This window comes from Sturnus vulgaris, unplaced genomic scaffold, assembly GCF_052056855.1.
Source record: "Sturnus vulgaris isolate bStuVul1 unplaced genomic scaffold, bStuVul1.hap1 Scaffold_198, whole genome shotgun sequence".
In the NCBI taxonomy this organism is placed as follows: domain Eukaryota; kingdom Metazoa; phylum Chordata; class Aves; order Passeriformes; family Sturnidae; genus Sturnus; species Sturnus vulgaris.
In genome coordinates this window covers 814,843-835,372 of record NW_028276185.1, presented here as the reverse complement: position 1 = coordinate 835,372, position 20,530 = coordinate 814,843, and the positions used below count along the sequence as shown (strand labels likewise).

General features: G+C 55.1%; 1 protein-coding gene across 1 annotated transcript in view; it reads right to left on the bottom strand.

The window, feature by feature from the left end:
* LOC148217871 (uncharacterized) overlaps positions 1-20,530 on the bottom strand; it is a 218,515-nt gene that overhangs the window by 35,729 nt on the left and 162,256 nt on the right. Inside the window, 2 exon segments of the mRNA XM_088158321.1 lie at positions 5,349-6,009; positions 17,851-17,864. Coding sequence (XP_088014447.1) covers positions 5,349-6,009; positions 17,851-17,864 — 675 coding nt within the window.

The following is a 20,530-nucleotide window of genomic DNA, read 5'->3' as shown; positions in this document are numbered from 1 at the left end:
GCACTGTGGCCTGGGCTGCTGCAGGGGCCCGCGCTGGCCGTCAGCCCTGCCTCTGCCCACCGGCCCTCGCTGGCAGCACCCAGCCAGCCCACGGGGGTGCAGGCATCTTGAGGGGCAGGGAGGGAGCGTGGCAGCACGCTCAGGGGCTGACATGGCAGCACTGGCAAACGGAGGAGCCAGAGGCTCCTGGAACTGTCCCCCTGTCTGGCAGTCACCAGGGACAGGCTCTACAGGGTAACGGGCCGGGGAACCCTAAACCCTCAAGGCAGGTGGGGCTGCCGTACCTGTCACCCGATGGGGCCCAGCGCAAGAGAGTCATCAGCACATCGCAGGGATATTCCCTGGTCAGCTCCAGAAGGGCCTTGTCCAGCCTGTGCCCAGCAGACTCGTTGGCCGTGAGCCACTTGTGGATGTACCTCACCATGGCTGGCACCTGCAGAAGGCCCGGGGAGACTTGGACACCTGCCCGAGCAGCAGGTTCCCCAGCTTCCCCTGAGAAGTGCTGCCCTTCCTACCCTATTGGTCTGGGCTTCAAAGACTGAAGGAACCCAGCAGAGCTGGCTTGAGGCGCCACACAATTCCTGGCCACAGGCTGCTTACTTGCTTTGGATTGGAGACACCCTTCTCCACAAGCAAATCCAGCATGGCAGCCCCGGTCTCAGCAGTGAAGAGGGGAAAGTTTGCCAAGAGCCCAGTGCCCACACCGGTGGTCTCTTCCCGCCAAATGCACATGATGAATTCATAGATCATCTGCAGGAGAAGGGCAGGAAGAGAGGGAGAATCCATGGAGTGCTCCAAGCACGGTGCTGGGCTGAGCAGTGACAGCAGGCCCAGCCCAGGTGGGGATGGCTGCAGTACCTGCGCTGTTCTGCGGAAGCGGCCACGGGCAGGGTCCTGCTCTTGTGTCGGGTCCATGGTGGCACCTGGCAAAGAGCGAGCGCAGCCAGGGCTGAGGGGCTGTGGGAGAGGCCGGAGAACACAGGCCAGCCCTGCATTCCCAGGCAGGGACAGCCCTGGGATGCTCCAGGGATGGGGGGTGGCTGCCAGGGGGTTCAGCCCCAGCCCCTCTTCTGTCCTATCCATGGGCATGTTGGGATGGGATGGGATGGGATGGGATGGGATGGGATGGGATGGGATGGGATGGGGCTAAGCTGGCTGCAGGCACCAGCCCTGTGGCCCAGCTCTGCTACTCACCCTCCTGCAGCAGCTGGATCTTCTCCAGCTCTTCAGGCTGCTGTGCTGTGGGAGCTGCAGCCTCCTCCTCCTCCTTCACCCAGGCCAGCTTGGGCACTCTGGGTGGTGTCTGCTCCATGTCACTGTTTGGAGTTGGGACTGCTTGCAGGAGAGATGTCTCGGAAAAGCTCCAGATGGGCAAGTGCTGCAGTTGTGCCTTGTAGGCAGCTGCAACAGAGAAGCCTTGGGAAGGCTACAGGACACCGTGTCCTGCAGTCTGTCCTCGAGGCCACCTGCAGAGGAAACGCTTTGGAAAAGCTCCGGGTCAGTAAGGAACAAGCTGGCTGTGTGGGGGCTCCTCACAGCACCGCTCTCTCCGTCCTGTCCCGACGAGTGCACCGAGCACTGTGGTGTGGCCGTGTCACCGCCAGCACCTATGTCACGACGTGTCACAAAGGGTCACCCTTGTACGTTCTGTCCCTTTCCTATTGCACGGTGACCACGGTGCACTGTGTCACAAAGAGCCCTAGGACACACCTCCACGTGCCCTGGGGACACCCCCACCCCCCAAAGTGGCCCAGCTTGCAAGGAAGACGTTCCCCCAAGGTTCGAGGGCAGCCCAACAGGAATTTTAGGAATGGCTCAAACAACAAGCAGATGCTCCTCTGCTCTGCCTGCTCAGGGCAGCAGAAGGAGCCCCCACGGTTGCCGATGCAGCTGCAGCAGGAAGGGCATCGGGGTCTTCCACAGCAGCTGCCGGGGCCTCTCTGGGACAAGACCCGGTGCTGGGTGGCCGTCACACACACAGGAGTGTGACACGGACACGGGACGTATGGCCCAGGGCACGAATGCTGCTCTGAGCCCTGGGAGCAGTGAAATCAGCAGGTGTGGCAGAGTCCCTGCCAAAGGACACCTGCCGCCCCCAAGGCCTGCCAATGCTGGTGCCTGCTCCTGCCACAGAGACCTGTGTCCCCTGGGGACTTCTCTGCCAGAGGACAGCCAAAGCCCACGTGCATTGGTGTGTGTGCTCCTTTCTGCAGGCGGCTGTTGGCAGGAGCACCTGGTGGCAACACTTGGTCTCTGTCAGAAGCTGTTACTCCTTCCTGGAATGATTTTTGCTTGGAAGTGATTATGTGCAGTGTCCACGCATCTCCCCAGCCCATCACTGCCTCACACACGAGGTGACCACCAAGCCACTCTCCGGCCATCTGACCCGCAGCTGAGCCCTTCCCAGAGTGCCCGCACCCGCAGGGAGCGCAGGGCTGGATTTGGCCGCCAGAGAGTTGGTGACCCTCGTGAGATCCTCGGTGCATTTAGTTCCTACAGGAGTGTGGGGACCGCTGGGAAATGATCTGCATGCCTTGTTAATTGGATGTTCTTCCACCGCTAGCCTGGGGCAGGATCTCTCCCGGTCCTCCTCTCAACTCCCGGGCCTCTCCTCAGCCAATCAGAGAAGGCACCAAAATAATTGAGCCAATCAGAGCGCGCGGCGCTGATGACTCCTCAGGCAGTCCCAGAGCGCCCAGAGCTCCTCACCTGGACTCCACCCGCGCCCCGCCCCCAGCGCCCCCCGCCAGGAGAATTTGGGGAGGGGGGTATCGCGTTTTATCTTTTATTCTTCCAGAGTCAGGATTAAATGCTCGAGAGACGGAATTTCGTGTTTGGACTCAGATATTTATTAATTCTTATCTATATTACAGTGAGTTCTACAGCACTTCTAGCTAACAGGCCAAAAATGGACACGTATCTCTCTCTACAAGGCCTTTTAAGGGCCAATCTGTCCAATTAAGAACAGACACCTAAATTCTTTTTACTTTTAACCCAACAACCAATCACCTCTGACCTGCAATGTGGAATATTCTATCCAATTACAAAAGTACCACCAAGACCCGTGAAGAAGGTGAAAAAGAAAGAAAACTCCACCCTAAAACCTCCATCTTGTTTTATATGTATTAATATAGTCTAAAACCACAAATTCTAAATTTTCCACCATGGGACATTACACACTTCTATTCAAACTACACACCAGTGATCCCAGTTCTATCACACAATTCTGGAAAGCTTCTTCACAGCCTCAGGTCAAAAGCAGTGTTTTCCTGGAGGTCAATGCCTGTCAGCAGAGAAAGCCCAAACCCCTCAGTTTCCAGGGTTCCAGCAGGGGGGAGGTGTCAGACCCTGCCCAGTGCTGGCCATGGGGCGTGTGGCGGGGGCCCGGAGCTCTTGGCTACTGTGGGCTTCTATGGGGCTGCTGGGGGGCTACCCCAGACCTGTGTCCTGCACACACAGCGCTGTTCCAGGAGATGGTTTAGTCCGAGTGTCACTTCATTCACGGCACCGAGCGGCTGAGGTTCATGAAGAGGAACATCTCCAAGCGGGAGCAGTTCCTGCACTTGGGCAGCGATGTGGGGCTGCACGTGGGGACACCTCCTTTGGGGACAAGGCTGCCAGGCACTGGAACAGCGACCCGCAATGGATGGAGTACAGACGGGCTGCGGTGGACAGGCACTGCCGGCACAACTACGAGTTGTCCAGCCCGTTCCTCGTGGAGCGCAGAGGTGAGCGTGGGGCAGAGCGTGTCCCCTCGGGCCCTGCCCTGGGAATGACCCTGGAGCCCCTCAGAACCTGCCTGGGAATCACCCGAGACACGTCAGCCCTTCTTGTGCCCATCCCCGGGGCTTCCTGCCCCCTCATCCCAAGTGACTCCAGTGGCTCTCCCAATTCCTCTCAGTCCACAGCCATTCCATTCCCAGTCCACTCCCAGTCCTTCTAACTCCACTCCCAAACCTCCATCCTCTCTCCCAGTGCCCTCCCAGTGCCCTTCGAAATCTCTCCCTTCTCCCCCAATGACCCCCCAGTTCCTCCCAGTCCTTTCCAAGTCCTTTTCATTCCAATCCCAAACCTCCACTCTCTCTCCCATTGCCCCAATCCAATCCACTCTCTCCCAGTGTTCCCCCACTCTCTCCAATTTCATTCCCAGTCCCTCTCCACACCAGCCCTCTTGTGTTGGGGACCTGGTCCTGGTGGCCACCACATGCCCTGAGAGCTCCTGCTGGCCCTAGAACCACCTCACCTGGATCTCAGCAGGGTAGAAATCCATGGAGCAGAGAAGGCAGCTGGGGCCGGGCTGGGAGCTCGAGGGCCACAGTGAGATGGACACACTGGGGGGCACTGGGACAGAGTAGGGACACACTGGGATCAGCTGGGGGGAACAGGGTGGGGTTTGAGTGAACCTGGAGGGGATAGAGAAAGATCTGGATCTGGAAAGCAAGGGTTGGAATAAGGTTGGCTGTGATGGGAAGAGACTGGGAGGAGTCCTGGTGAGTCCTGGTGAGACTGGGTAGGGACTGGGAGAAGGTTTGGGGGTCCTGGGCTGGTGGGGGGCAACTGAGAGGGGGTTATGGGATCCTGAGAGGGACAGGAGGAGCGTTGGTGGGTCCTGGGGAGGCCGGGAAGAGATTGGGAGGAGGATTCAAGGAGTCCTGGGTGGGCTAGAGGTGACTGGGAGAGTGATTGGAGTAGCTTGGGGTGTCTGTGAGAGATTTTGGGAGGTCTTGACTCCTGTGGACGCCCAGAGATGCCGCCAGACACCGCCCGCAGCAAGGTGCTGATGGGGATCGGGGGCTCCGTGTTGGGTTTCATCTTCCTGGCGTTGGGGCTCGGCTTCTACCTGTGCAAGAAGGTGGGGGGGGGGGGGGGGGGGTCCCGGGGTGCATATCCCCCCTCCCCAATAAAGCTTCCCAGTTAGACCCAGTTTCGTTTATTGTGGGGCGGGACTGGGGAGGGACCTGGGGGGACCCCGGGGGGGGATCGTGACTGGGGGCGAGGGTGGGGTCCAGGTGGGGAACACTGGTGCTGCGGGTCTGCCCGGCAACCGGTGAGTCATCACAGCTGCTCTCTCTGATTGGCTGAATCTTCTTCATCGCATTCTCTGATTGGCTGAGAACAGGCCCGGGAGTTGAGAGAAGGAACAGGAGAGATCCCGCCCCGAGCACCGGCACGGGAACAACAGAGCCAGCCTGGGCACAGCGAGGGAATTTATTACCAACCAAATCACAGCAGCACAAGGAGAAAGGAGAGAAATTTCTTCAACGCCTTCCCCCCACCCCACGGAGATCACCAGGACCACGGATCACCAGGGCTCTGCCCAACGGGGGTCACTGGGGATCATCCAACACTGATCCTCCCATGGGGGATGGAGCTGGAGCAGAGCACGAAGCTCTTCCCACACTCGGGACACTCAAAGGGCTTCCCTTAGTGGTGACTCCGTTGGTGTCGGGTCAAGGTACAGCTCTGTGAGAAGCTCTTCCCACACTCAGTACACTCGTAGGGCCTCTCCCCAGTGTGGATGCGCTGGTGGACTGTGAGGTTGCCATTCTGCTTGAAGCCCTTCCCGCAGTCGGGGCAGCGGAATGGCCTTTCTTCTGCGTGTATCTTCTCATGCAGGAGGAGACTGGATCTGGTCTGAAACCTCTTCCCACACTCAGGACACTCATACGGCCTCTCCCCAGTGTGGATGCGCTGGTGGTCCTTCAGGGAGGAGCTCCACCGAAAGCTCTTCCCACATTCCCCACACTCATAGGGCCGTTCCCCAGTGTGGATCACCCGATGCCGGATCAGGCCAGAGCTGTCGCTGAAACTCTTCCCACATATCCCACACTCATAGGGCTTTTCCCCAGTGTGGATTCTCTGGTGTTGGATCAGTTTGGAGCTATCTCTGAATCCCTTCCCGCACTCCCCACACTCGTAGGGCTTTTCCCCAGTGTGGATCACCTGGTGCCGGATCAGTTTGGAGCTGTAGCTGAAACCCTTCCCACATTCCAAGCACTTGTGGGGCTTCTCCGCTCCATGAGGCTTCTCCACCAGCTCTGAGCTCTGCCTGGATCTCCGGCCGCCTTCCCGGCTCAGGGAGGGTCTTTCTTCCTCGCGGCTCCCTGGGCTGGGTTTGCAGCCCCTCCTCATGAGGGATCTCTGGGACTTGTTCTCCTTCTCCATGCGCCCACGCCTTTGGAATGAAAAATCGTGGTTTGAGAGGAAAAAAAAGAGGAGAGTGCTTTAGGTTGGGGGTTCCTCCTTACCCAAGTTCATCTCTGAAAGGTATTGGGCATCTTGTATGTGTAAGAACCTCCAGAACATCCAGCTTCAACCCAAAACTCCTTTAAACACCAAAACCCAGTTAAATAATCCCCCAAACATCAAGGTTCTGCAAACATCCCCTCCAAAGATAAAGATTCAGTCCCTGTAAAAAACCAAAACAGTAATTTTTAGCCAAATACAGATCAGCAACACCAAGATTCACCCCTGTGAAAATCGTGGATGCCCTCCCCAGTCACCGGCTGCATGTGGGGAGACAACGCGCCGGGGGCTGGGGGAGGCTACAGATAAAGGAAGGGCTGGAACCTTGTGGTGTTTACTGATTCTGCTCCTCCTCCTCCTGTGTCCCTACTCTTTCTCACATCCCTGTTCCTCCTACTATTCCTCTTCCTCCCGCAGAATCCCACCTTCTCCTCCCACGTATATCTTTTGACCATTTGGTTCTTCAAGCCTGCTTCTCCTTCCCTTCTCCTGCTGCCCCCAGGCCCAGCACCCACTGCCGGCTCCCTCTTCCCCCCAAACCCACAGCATCCCAGCGCAGGGGCAGCGATGGAGCTGGGGCAGCTCGGGCTGGGGCAGCGCTGGGCTCTCGGCCGCTCCCGCCCGCACTCGCTCCCCACTGCAGCCGCTGCCGCCACCACAGCGCGGGGGGGCCCGGCCTTGGCGCTCCCCCCCTCCCACCTCCCCAAATTCCCCTGCCGGGGGGCGCTGGGGCCAGGAGACAGACGAGTGACAGATCAGGGGGGCTGGGAACAGTCGGCAGCCAGAGAGCACTGAAAATCTCAGCAGTGACTACAGTGGGATCTTCGGGGACTAAACATGGCAGGGCACCCATGGAGGGTAGAAAGGGAAAGCCAGGAAGGGCTCCTGGCCAAAGTGATGATGATCCCAAAATATCTCTGAAGGGTCCCTTGGCAGCATGTGGAGGGAGTTTGCACATTCTTCCAGAGGTAATCACGGACATGGACACCCAGGGGGGCAATAAGGGAAGTCCAGAAGGGATTTAGACAACAGGGGATGGATGCTGTTGGTGTGCTGGGAAGGGATTGGGTGAAGGGGAGTGTGCAGGAATATGGTTCAGTCAAGATGAAGCAGGAGCACTCTATCTGGGAAAAAAAAAATGAAGGACGGTAAAGAGGAGGAAGAGAAAAATACTGAGGATGGGGATGTTTTTCAGCAGGATTTGATCCTCAAAAGTTGCCAGCTGATGCAGATCCTTTGTATCCCCGGTTGCCAGGACAGGCACACAAGGAGGTCAGGATTGCAGGGGGTTTCTCTGTGCTGGGCAGCGGCAGGAGCGGGCGCAGAGGGGCGGCACCGGGAGCACGGGCTGGGGGCTTGTGAGGAGCTGCGGGGCCGGGCCGGGGCTGTGGGGCAGCCGGGGCTCAGCGCCGGGCGCTGCCTGAGCCCAGCACCCCCCGGCAATTGCAGGCCCGGCAGTGGCCCCCGGCCCCCAGGAGGCTGCGGGACGCCCCGGCCGCTGCCCGGCCCCGTGGAGCTGCCGGCCCTGCCCGCCGGGGGGGCCGCGTTTGGACACTGCGGCAGGACAGGCACCGGCTCTGGGATACGGGCTGGCCACGGCAGCCACAGCACAAGGAGCAGCAGCACAAAGGAACAGCTGGGAAATGGGCATTGGACGTGCAAGCATCCAGATTAGCTTTTTAGCATTTTCCTTGGGTCAGTGCAGAAAGGAATGATTTAGCAGAAAGCTCAGCAGCTGTCAGAGGATGAGCACCCCCAGGCACTGAGGGGGCTGCAGGAGGGGCAGAAGAAGCCCCTGGAGCACTTGGTCACAAAGGCACAGCAGGGGAATGCAAGAAGGGAGGAGGAAAAGGCCAAGGGGAAGGCAAAGGCCATGGCAGAGTTTCTACAGCCCCTGAGGGATGAACCCCAGGGCCCAAGGGGGCCCCAGCTCCCAGGGGCTCTCACATCCTTACACCATCTTCAACCAGGTGCCCTCCTCACACTGACACCATTCAGTCCTTGATGGCAAAGATGCTTTCTGGGGATGCCCACTGACACAGGATGGTAAACTGGATTTTGCCTTTGAGTGGGAACAAGAGGTAGAAGGGAAAATGGAAAAGACATGGACGGTCCTTCTGCAGGGATGCACGGAAGCACCAGCCTTATTGGGGCAAATCTTGCAGAAAATATCACAGGAATTTACCCCACCCCAGGGATTGGGTTAATGCAGGATGTGGATGACTTTCCCCAATCAGGAGGACAAGAAGTGGCAGAAGAAGCCTCTGTGAAATGGCTGAATGTTCAGGCTAAAAAATATTTTTTATTATTTGAAAAAACAGCGCAAATGGTGGAGAAAAAAGTAAAATATTTCAGACATATTTTGACTCAAGGTTTGTGGTGTATTAACCCAGGGAGGGACCAGGGAATCTCAGAAGCAATATTACCCAGCACTAAAAAGCAGCTGGGAACATTCTGAGGATTAACAGGGATTTGCAGAACCTGCATTGAGGATTCTCTGTTCCATCCAGAACATTGTACGACTTTTTAACCCCAGACAGCCCTAGTATTATGGTATGGACATAAGAAAAAGAACAAAACTTGAGAAAATTAAAAAAGAAAGGGATGGACGCCACAGCCATGGCTCTACCAGAGTCAGAAAAGAAATTGGAATGGGATGTGGATGTTAAACAGGGCCATGCCAAAGGAATTTGGAATTCCCGGCTGCAGGAGCAGCATGGGAGGGCACCACTGACCCTGCACTGAAGGCAACGCAGCAGCAGCCAGGGCTCCACATCGGGCCAAGCCCCTGGGCCTGCCCACAGATCCTCTGCTGAAATCCTCTGCCTGGGCACCCTCCTTTGGCATCTCCACACACTGGGGCCAATCCTTGCTGCCACTGCTGGAGCTTCGCTGCTTTCTGTGCCTGCACTGCCACAGCTGCTGGGGAAGACAACGGCACAATTCCACTCTGCCCCTCAGTTACACTCACACACTGGGCTGCCGGGGATTCCATGGTCAGAAAATATACCGAGTGTAATTTTAAAAATCTATTTCTCTACTCAGGCTTCATGTGCCTTTGCATTGGGGAAACGAATTTTAAAGAGATTTCTAAGGAATTTTCCACTACTAAACAGAGATGAGTTTAACATCTCAACAGACTGGGAATAGCCCAAAAGATACTCACAAAGATAACGACCATTAAGGCCCATCAACAAACATCAAGGAACACCCACCCCAGACACTGCCCCTGGCATAGTTGGAGATGCCTGGTCTGCAAAAGGATGATAAGGAAATCCAGGAGTGCGGACTTAATTAATATAGAGGGGAAGAAATCCAGGGCCGATAGGAAATTAATACTCAGAACTACACAACTTGGAAGCAATGAACATAAAACCAATGGATTTCTATAGGTTTTGGTCTGTGAAAAGTTAAGGGAAAATCCTGTAAAACTCACATCTCTTGGAATGATTTCCTCTGCACACCCGGGCTATGTATGGCTGAAATTATTTCTGTTGCACATCCTGGCCAGAATCAAGTAATGCCTTGATTCTCTAACAGTAGAAATGGTGTTGAAGAGTTTTGGGTCCTCCTGCAGTTTTGGTGACAAGATTACACCATTAGAATGTTTTTTCTTAATAATCCTACTTTTATATTTTCAGTTAAGATTGGGCCAAGGGTGTGAGAACCACATTTTAGTGTTCAGGGAATAAGCAGAAAAAATCTTTATTCCTTTTGGGATTTTTTGTGTATGTTTATGAGTGGCTGTTAGTGATGGCAACAATTTGGTATGGAATTTGTAATGTTCACTGTTCTCCTTTAGGCTGCATTTGGCATAACCAGAAGCCCTGTAATATTTAATAGAATATTGTTTTAAAAAGAGAATAAAAAAGAAAAGCAGCGGGAGGGGGGAGGGGAGAGAGGAAGGAGAGAATATGTGAGTCACCTGATGGGCTGTGATGAAAAGAAGATTCATTCCAGGCAGAGCCAGGAGAGGAACTTTAGAAATGCAAATTAACTCTGCTGAGACAAAGCGCAGACAATTTACCAAACTCTTCATGCCTGGGGGAGGAATTGGGCTGATTCCCTCTGCCCCTCACCCCAAGCTCTGCCTGCTCGCACAGATGGAATTTGCACAGCTAAAGGCAGAGCCCATAGTGAGGATATCTGACTGCAACAGAAATTGGTTAAGCTGCAAAGGGAAACAACAAACGGAGAATGTTGGGAAAACATCATGAAAAACAGCGGGGGGGAATCATCCCTCTCCTCACTCCAACCTGTGCTGTCACTGTCCAGGTTATTTAGGGTGTATTGGGGCACTGGGGTGTTTTTGGTGCCACAAGTTCAGGGAAATGAGTTGGAAATCCAGGTATGCGGTGATTTAATTAATGTGCTCAATTGGTGCAGCCCTGGCTGAAGGGAGCACACCAAAAATGGAGAAAAGATGAACAGGCACCAGAACAAATCCTACACCAGCATGGACCAGCCCCTGGGAGCCCTAACGAATTCATATCAGGAGACAGAGAAGTCATTTATCATTTCAATGGCATAATTAGATTACACAATGTCCTCAAAATAACACCCAACCAGACAGCTCCAGCTCCTGATCTTCTTACAGACCAATCTATTCAGATGAGGAATGCAACGTTTCCCCATGGGATGGAATCAGATTATCCACTAACAGAAAGAGGAGGAATTTGTGGAAAATCAAATTACTCAAACTGCTGTTCCCAAACAGAACACAAAGGAAAAGTGGTGAAACACAAAACAAAGAAAGTGAGAAAGTAGCTCATATTCCGGTCCAAATGTGCAAAGGATGGGAATGGGACACGTTTCCGTGGTTCCCTGGCAGACCACGGGTTAAACAAATGTTGTTTGTCCTTTTATGAGCTACAGCAACTCTCATCTTTTTACCATGGGCCGTGGGGGTGTCAGGAAAATTAATCCACAAACACCAGAGGTTTATGTCCAAAAAGGAGACAGAGGAGTCCTTTTTGCTTTATTCGAATAAAGGGAGAGGCCATGGGACATTCCCCTGGGATCTCTCAAATTTTCGGAGGACGCAGCCTCCTTTTTATCCTATTTTCCCGGCCGCATTTCCCTCTCTCTTTCCCCTTTGGCTGAGGTATTTGAGAGGCACAGACTTCCCGGAACGCCTGATACCTGAAATTCCCCTCTAAAGTATAACCCTCCCTTTTAATTTTTAATTCTTATAGAATTCATAGTTTTCCCCCCGTTGCTTCTTTCATCTTTCGATATCCAATTTCATTTATCAGCAGCCCTACAGTTTGTTTGTAAAGGCAAATATCTTTTTCCATTCATCAATCAGTGGAATCCATCCCATTGTTTCTTTTATCTCTCAGTGCTAGCCTTATCTACAGGCTGATCCACAGCTCATTTGTAAAGACAAATTCAACATTCCTCTCAGCCCAGAGGAGAATCTAGCACAAAATATTCTCCCTGTGTACTGCACGACAAAAATATTCAGGGGAAAATACAGTGGCATCTGAGGCTTGTGGAACTCCCAGAATACTGAACCTGCAGAGGAGGCAAACAGCCCTGGCAGTGCCTGAGGGGACTTCTCCTCACAGACTCCTCTCAAAGTGTGTCACTTCAGCAGGGGAAGGCTTTCAAACCTTTGCCTTTCCTTCCTCCTGTGCTAAAATTTAAGGCTCCTCCTGAGAAAATACTGACCTACAAATAGTTCTCCATTCCTCAACAAAGCTACTCAGGTGCTCAACTTAAGAAAGAGCAAAACAAAAGGTATTCAGTAATTTCCCATCAAGGCCTATTTGCAGAGAAACCCCATCATATGGGACCGAATATTTATTAACACCAGTTCACTCAAAAGAAACCCAACCCTGTATTAAGCAGCGTTTTAAACGAACTTGAATTCTTTTTCCTCACATATCAACTGGACTGGTTTGTTCCTTTTTTGTCCTAGAGAGAATATTAGAATGATTTGCTCTTGACAGGACTCCTTGGGTGGCCCCCAGCCCTGGCTCCTCACCACGCCTTACCTGGGCTGTTAACGCAGCCTGTCAGCACCACCAGACTTTGGCAGCCTGTTCAGGCCTCGGGCACGGCTGGTGCCACGGTCCCCTCTGGTGCCACGGTCCCCTCTGGCTCCTGGCGTGTCCCTGCTGCTGGAGGAGCCCTGCTCGTGCTGCTGCCTGCGTTCAACAACCCCGGTCCTGCTCCCCAGGCAAAGAGAGACCAAAATCACTGCTTTGGGCAGCTCGTTTGAACGAGTTGAACACTTACTCATCTCTAACACAGACCTCTTAACACCCACACACCAACACCTGGAAGTCACCTCATCTACAGAGGTGAGGAAGCCTGAGCGAACAGAAGGTCGACGTTCAAGCACATTTGTGGGACACATATTGAGAAAGTAAGAAAATTACAGCCTGAATAATATTCCAGGCTGGAGCTTTTCAGCTCTGTTCCCAGCCGATAAGCTGGTCCAGCTCAAGGCTAGGGAGAATTTCTCCCAGGCTGATAATTTGGTCAAAATAAAAAGGAATTAGTAACAAAGATAGAACAGCTGTTGTGATGTGTGACCAGGCCCTGGGAATGGGGTGTCTTCTCTCTGAACCAATCACCTTTTCTCTACTCTGGGAATTACGAGTCATGCTATAAACCGAGTGTATTTCTGAATAAACTTGTCTCTTTCTTCCTGTCATGAAAGATGACCATGTAGCTGTGCATCTTATTTCCGCCGCACTTAAAGGGTTAAAACCCGATTCCACGGCTACACACATTGGGTTTTTAATTTAGTGGAAGCGCTCACTCGTTCACAAGCCTTACTTGTCAAACTGGATTGTGCGATGCTATTGTCTTGCTTGTGTCAGAGAGAAAGCAGGGAGAAATTAGCTAAGAAATAAGAACCACACTTGGGGCTCGGGCTTGGCAGACCAAGGGAGCAGGGCGGCACCTGCCCGCTTTGCCCGAGTCCCTGCTCCTGCCGGACAAAGGCGGACGCGGCTCCGTGCGGGGCGAGCCGGGCGCTCCGTGCCGGGGCCGGGGCCGAGCGCTCGGGTGGGCGGCGCTCAGGATGCTCGGGCAGCGCCGCGGGCCGGGCGGGCGCGATGGAGCCGCCTGAGGGCTGGGACCCCTCCGGGCGGCCGGCCCGGCGCACGCAGTGGCTGCTCAGCGCCCTCGCCCACCGCTACGGGCTAGAGCGCGGCGTGGAGAACGAGATGGTCGTGCTGGCCAGCGGCCCGGAGCAGTCCCTGCAGGAGATCTTCCAGCAGCGGGACTGCGCCGGGCCGGGCCGCATCCCCGGCGAGGAGTCCCGCACGCTGTGCCGGGCGCTGGCGCCGGAGGAGGCGGCGGAGCCCGAGGAGTGCGCGGGGCTGTGGGACGGGCTCTGGGCCGAGCTCACCTTCCGCCAGCTCCACGCGCGGCTCTGCGGCCACTTCAGCACCCGCGCGGGGCCGCGGCTGCCGCTGGGCCGGGAGGGCGAGCACATCGAGAGCCACATCCGCCCGCGCAGCCCCCGCCGAGCCCGAGCGGCGGCCGCCGGGGCCCTGCTCCCGAGAGCGCTGCGAGGAGATGGTGGCGCTGGAGCGGGCCGAGGAGCGCATGGCCGAGCTGCAGCAGGAGAAGGGCAGCCTGCGGCAGCTGCTGGAGGACGTGCGGGCCGCCCTGCAGAGCAGCGATGCGCGGTGCCCGGCGCTGCGGCTGAGTCCGGGCCGGCTTCTGCACCGCGCTCCCGGCGGCGCCTCGGGTGGCCCCGAGCGCTTCATGAGAGATGCTGCTCTCGGAAAGTCAGTGTTTAGAACCCCTCCACCTCCGGACTGAGACCGAAGTTGCTCGTTCATCCTCAAAATTTAGCAAAGTTGTTATAAGGGAGGCTTTTAGGAGAAATGTATGGCATCGGTGTGCCATTAAATATGTTTGTGATGAGCACTGTTCAAAGTGTAGGGGATTTCAGCTTAACAAACCCACGTGTACAATGCTGCTGCTGCTTCTCCTGCACGTGCAGCCAGGATGTGCTGATAGCAGATGCTGGGTATGCACTGCTGCAGGGTTTTTCCTGAAGTAAGAAAGAACTTTGGGATTCTTACCTGCACAAGCACATGCAGTGCCTCAGTCATAAGTGCCTCAGAAATATCAGAAGTGTGTCTTCTTCAGAGTGTGGTCACAAGGGTTCAGAGTTGGAGCCAGTTCTGCGGGCAGGCTGATGAATAGTCTGGGGCTCCTCTGCAGAGCCCCATTCATTCTGGGGCTGCTTTCTGCTGGTTCTGCTGCACTGGCTCGAGTGAAACACACACCCAATTAACAGCAGTTAAATTACTCTGGCATGAAACAGTGGGGAACAGGCAGAGCAGTGAAGGGCAGCATGGACCAGTTGTTCTGGCAGCTCTGACGAGGTCTGGTTTGATACAGCACTCACAGAACTCTGCTCCACCTGTGACACTTCCACTTGCAGTAGATGACTCTTCCTCTTCACAATATCCAGCAAGGCAGGTCAAAGACACTTTTACCATTTTCATCTTCAAAAGGGAGAGGAAATCAGCAGCAAACATGAAGTAACCAGTCAGAGGACCTGGGAAGAAACAAAAGAACAAAAAGAGGTGGAAAACCAGGTGGAGCAGTGATCCTTATGTCTGTGTGGGAGATATCCTCTGCTAATGGGCCATCTGTTAAAACCAGCTGGGGCAGTGTTCTTTATCATTTCCACAACCCATCCTTCCTCCAGGAAGATATCTTCTGTTAATGGGCCATTGAGTGCCACTGCATGACTGATAAAATTCCATCATCCCATTGGGAGATGCTCCAGCCAGGGGGAGGAGCCAAGCCTTTCCTACCTAGATAAAATCTGAGATTTGGAACACCAAGGCAGCCCTTACCCACTGGTTTCCAGAGGACAAGAGCTACCAGACCTTTCTACAGCATCACTACTACAACAAGACCACTTCATCGGGACTGCTACCACCACCCTAACTAGCGGGGTGTCAGGTTGTATTCTGATTCTGTCAGGTGTTTCCTTTTGTACTATTGCATGTATTTTATTTCTCTTCTCTTTTTTCCTATCAAACTGTATTTCTGACTTGGAGTCTCTCACTGGTTTTGCTTTTAAACCTGCAAAATTTTGGAGGGGATTTTGGCTGAAGCTTGATATTTGGGGAGATTTGATGCGTGTCTTAAAGTTTGGAGGATTTTGGGTAGGAATCTTGGTGTTTGGGAGGTTATTAGAGACACAAGATGCCCAATGACTTCCAGAGATGAACTTGGGCAAGGAGGAACACCCAGTTTATGGAGCTCTCTTCTTGTTATTTCCCCCTAAACCAGGAATTTTCATTCCTCAGGTGTGCGGGGATGGAGGAGGCAGAAAAGCCCCAGAGATCCCTCACGAGGAGGGGCTGCAAACCCAGCCCAGGGAGCTGCGAGGAGGAAAGATCCTCCCTGAGCCAGGAAGGCGGCCGGAGATCCAGGCAGAGCTCAGAGCTGATGGAGAAGCCTCCTGGAGGGGAGAAGCCCCACAAGTGCTTGGAATGTGGGAAGGGTTTCAGCCAGAGCTCCAACCTGATCCGGCACCGGAGGATCCACACTGGGGAGAAGCCCTATGAGTGTGGGAAATGCGGGAAAAGCTTCAGGGACAGCAACTACCTAATGCAGCACCAAGTGATCCACACAGGGGAATGGCCCTACACCTGCTTGGAATGTGGGAAGAGCTTTCAGTGGAGCTGCAACCTGAGAAGCCACCAGCGAATCCACACTGGGGAGAGGCCCTACGAGTGTCCCAAGTGTGGGAAGAGGTTTCAGACCAGCTCCAATCTCCTCCTACACGAGCGGATTCACACAGAGGAGAGGCCCTTCCGCTGCCCCGACTGCGGGAAGGGATTCAACCGCAACTCCCATCTCACTGACCATCGTCGCATCCACACTGGGGAGAGGCCCTACGAGTGTACTGAGTGTGGGAAGAGCTTCTCCAGGAGCTCAACCTTGACCCGACACCAACGGAGTCACCACTAAGGGAAGCCCTGTGAGTGCCCCGAGTGTGGGAAGAGCTTCGTGCTTTGCTCCAGCTCCATCCCCCATGGGAGGATCGGTGTTGGATGATCCCCAGTGATCCCCGTTGGGCAGAGCCCTGGTGATCCGTGGTCCTGGTGATCCCCATTGGGTCGGCGAAGGGGTTGGAGATATTTCTCTCTCTTTTCCTTGTCCCGCTGTGATTTGGTTGGTAATAAATTCCCTCGCTGTGCCCAGGCTGGCTCTGTTGTTCCCGTGCCGGTGCTCGGGGCAGGATCTCTCCTGTTCCTTCTCTCAACTCCCGGGCCTCTCCTCAGCCAGTCAGAGAATGCGATGAAGAAGATTCAGCCAATGAGAGAGAGCAGCTGTGATGACTCACCGGTTGCCGGGCAGACCCGCAGCACCCAGTGTTCCCCACCTGGACCCCACCCTATCCCCCAGTCACGATCCCCCCGCGGGGTTCCCCCAAGTCCTTTCCCAGTCCCGCCCCCCAGTAAACGGAACTGGGTGTAACTGGGAAGCTTTATTGGGAGGACTGGGAGTAGCTTGGCTTGGACAGAGTTACAGCAGGGCTGGGGCAGACCCACAACCCTCCCAAAATCAATGTGGGTGCGGAGCGGGGGGTCCTGGCTGGGCCTGAGGTCATGGGGAGGGGCTGCGGCCGCTGCCGGCTCAGGAGCTCTGTGGGCAGGGAAAAGGGGGTGACACCCGTCTGGAGGTCCCCAGGAGGAACACACCTACTCTGGGGGCGGGGGAATATGAACCCGGGGTCCCCCCCTCACGTTCTTGCACAGGTAGAAGCCGAGCCCCAGCGCCAGGAAGACGAAGCCCAACACGGAGCCACCAATCTCCGTCAGCACCTTGCTGTGAGCGGCGTCTGGCGGCATCTCTGGGGGATCACAGGGGTCAGGGCCACCCAAAACCTCTCACGGACATTTCAAGGCTCTCCAAGAATCCTCCAAATCTCCCCCAGCCCACCTGGGGCTCCCTAAAACTTCTTCTAATTCTTCTAATCTCTTCCTGGCTTCCTTGGGACCCACCAAAGCCCCTCCTGTCCCTTTCAAAATGCCATAACTCCCTCTCATTTGCCCCCCACTGCCCCAGGACCCCCACACCATCTCCCAATCCCTTCCCAGCCACACTAGAACTCACCAAGATCCTCCCAGTCTCTTTCCAACACAACCAACCTCATTCCAAACCCTGCTTTCCAATCCCTGATCTTTTTCCAGCTCCTCCAGGCTCACTCAAATCCTTCCCAGTTATACCCAGCACTCCCAGACACCCTCCCAGTGCTCTCCAGGACCCCTAGAACCGCATCCCACCCTCCCCAGCATCCTTCAAACTCCTTCTCAGCCATCCTAGACCGCCGATCCATTCTCCTGTTTTAATCCAGACTATCTCAAACTCCCTCCCAGTTACTCCCAGCACACCTCAATCCCTCTCCCAGCTCCCCCAGTGCCTCCCCCACGCCCCTCACACTGTGGCGTCCGGGCCGTGCTCCAGGCTGACGTGCTCTACCTGGAGCTGGAGCTGACCCTGTGCCGGAGGGGTTTCCAGCAGCACCAGGAGCTGGTAGAAATCCAGTCCCCATTAGGGACCAGATTGGTGGCCACATGCCCCGAGAGCTCCTGCTGGCCCTGGAACCATCTCAGTTGGATCTCGGCAAGGCAGAAATCCATCACGGAGCAGAGCAGGCATCTGGGGCTGGGCTGGGAGCTCGAGGGCCACAGTGAGATGGACACTGGGGAGCGCTGGGAGAGAGCGGGGACACACTGGGATCAGCTGGGGTGGGGACTAGGAGAAATGGAAGAGGGCTGTTGTGGAAGTGAGAGGGACTGGGGATGAAAGTGGAGAAAGTGGGGGAACACTGGGAGAGAGTGGAGTGGATTGGGGAACGGGAGAAAGAGTGGAGGTTTGGGATTGGACTGAAAAGGACTTGGAACAGACTGGGAGGGATTGGGAATTCACTGGTAGAGAGGGTGGAGGTCTGGGAGTGGAATGCGAATGGAATGGCTGTGGACTGAGAGGAATTGGGAGGGACTCTGGTGACACTGGGAGGGACCGTGAGGACACTGGAAGAGACTGGGATGGACTGGGAGAGCCACCGGAGTTACTTGGGGTGGGGGGGCAGGAGGCCCCGGGAATGGGCACAAGAAGGGCTGACGTGTCTCGGGTGATTCCCAGGCAGGTTTTGAGGGGCTCCAGGGTCATTCCCAGGGCAGGGCCCGAGGGGACACGCTCTGCCCCACGCTCACCTCTGTGCTCCACGAGGAACGGGCTGGACAACTCGTAGTTGTGCCGGCAGTGCCTGTCCACCGCAGCCCGTCTGTACTCCATCCATTGCGGGTCGCTGTTCCAGTGCCTGGCAGCCTTGTCCCCAAAGGAGGTGTCCCCACGTGCAGCCCCACATCGCTGCCCAAGTGCAGGAACTGCTCCCGGTTGGAGATGTTCCTCTCCACGAACCTCAGCCGGTCGGTGCCGTGAATGAAGTGACACTCGGACTAAACCATCTCCTGGAACAGCGCTGTGTGTGCAGGACACAGGTCCGGGGGTGTCCCCACAGCAGCCCCCCAGCAACCCACAGTAGCCAAGAGCTCCGGGCCCCCGCCACACGCCCCATGGCCAGCGCCGGGCAGGGTGTGACACCTCCCCCTGTTGGAACCCTGGAAACTGAGGGGTTTGGGCTTTCTGTGCTGACAGGCACTGACCCCCAGGAAAACACTGCTTTTGACCTGAGGCCGTGAAGAAGCTTTCCATAATTGTGTGATAGAACTGGGATCACTGGTGTGTAGTTTGAATAGAAGTGTGTAATGTCCCATGGTGGAAAATTTAGAATTTGTTGGTTTAGACTATATTAATACATATAAAACAAGATGGAGGTTTTAGGGTGGAGTTTCCTTTCTTTTTCACCTTCTTCACGGGTCTAGGTGGTACTTTTGTAATTAGATAGAAAATTCCACATTGCAGGTCACGGGTCATTGGTTCTTGGGCTATTATGGTGTCTTTTTTTAATTGGACTCATTGGCCCTTAAAAGGGCTTGTAGAGACAGGTACGTCGCCATTTTTCGCCTGTTAGCTGTAAGTGCTGTAGAACTCACTGTAATATAGATAAGTATTAATAAACATCTGAGTCCGAACACGAAATTCCATGTCTAGAGCATTTAATCTCGACTCTGGAACAACAAAAAAGAAGATAAAACTCGATAACCTCCACCCCAAATTCTCCTGGCGGGGGGCGCTGGGGGCGGGGCGCGGGTGGAGTCCAGGTGAGGAGCTCTGGGCGCTCTGGGACTGCCTGAGGAGTCATCAGCGCCGCGCGCTCTGATTGGCTCAATTATTTTGGTGCCTTCTCTCATTGGCTGAGGAGAGGCCCGGGAGTTGAGAGGAGGACCGGGAGAGATCCTGCCCCAGGCTAGCGGTGGAAGAACATCCAATTAACAAGGCATGCAGATCATTTCCCAGCGGTGCCCACACTCCTGTAGGAACTAAATGCACCGAGGATCTCACGAGGGTCACCAACTCTCTGGCGGCCAAATCCAGCCCTGCGCTCCCTGCGGGTGCGGGCACTCTGGGAAGGGCTCAGCTGCGGGTCAGATGGCCGGAGAGTGGCTTGGTGGTCACCTCGTGTGTGAGGCAGTGATGGGCTGGGGAGATGCGTGGACACCACATGATCAGGGAGCTGACTGGGTAAAGTGACACGGCAACAGCGACACCTGGACTCCTAAACTGGGGTCAGGGACCCTCAAATTGTAATCTGGGTTCTTTAAACTGGGTCTGGAATTCTTAAACTGAGATCTGGTACCCCCAAACTGGGATCTGCAGCCCTCCAGCGTGATCTGGGATCCTCACCCTGAGGTCTCAGCTCTCCACCCTGGGACCTGGGCCTCTCAAACTGGGGTCTGGAATCCTCAAAGTGGGTCTGGACCCTCGCACCGCCTGGATTTTGGACCCCTGAAAAAACTGAGGGGACAAGTGGGGGAGGTGAGGTAGGGGTTTATTTGGAGGTACAAAGATTAAAGGGGGATGGGGAGACCTCAAGGTGGAATTTTGGGTCCACCTTAGAGGGGGGAGGTGAGTGGGAGTAGCCCAGGATGGAGATTTGGGATCCTCAGGGTGGGCTTCGTGGGGTCTCAGGGGGGATTTGGGGTCCCAGGGTGGGTTCTGGAGGGCCTCAGGGTGGAATTTTGGGTGTCCCAGGGTTGATTTAGGCAGTTCCAAGATAGATTTTGGGGTGCAAGATGGATTTTGTGGGTCCCAGCGCCAGATTTCACAGACCCCTTAGTGGAAGGCCTTTGGGGTTTGAGGATTCCCAGGGTGGATTTTG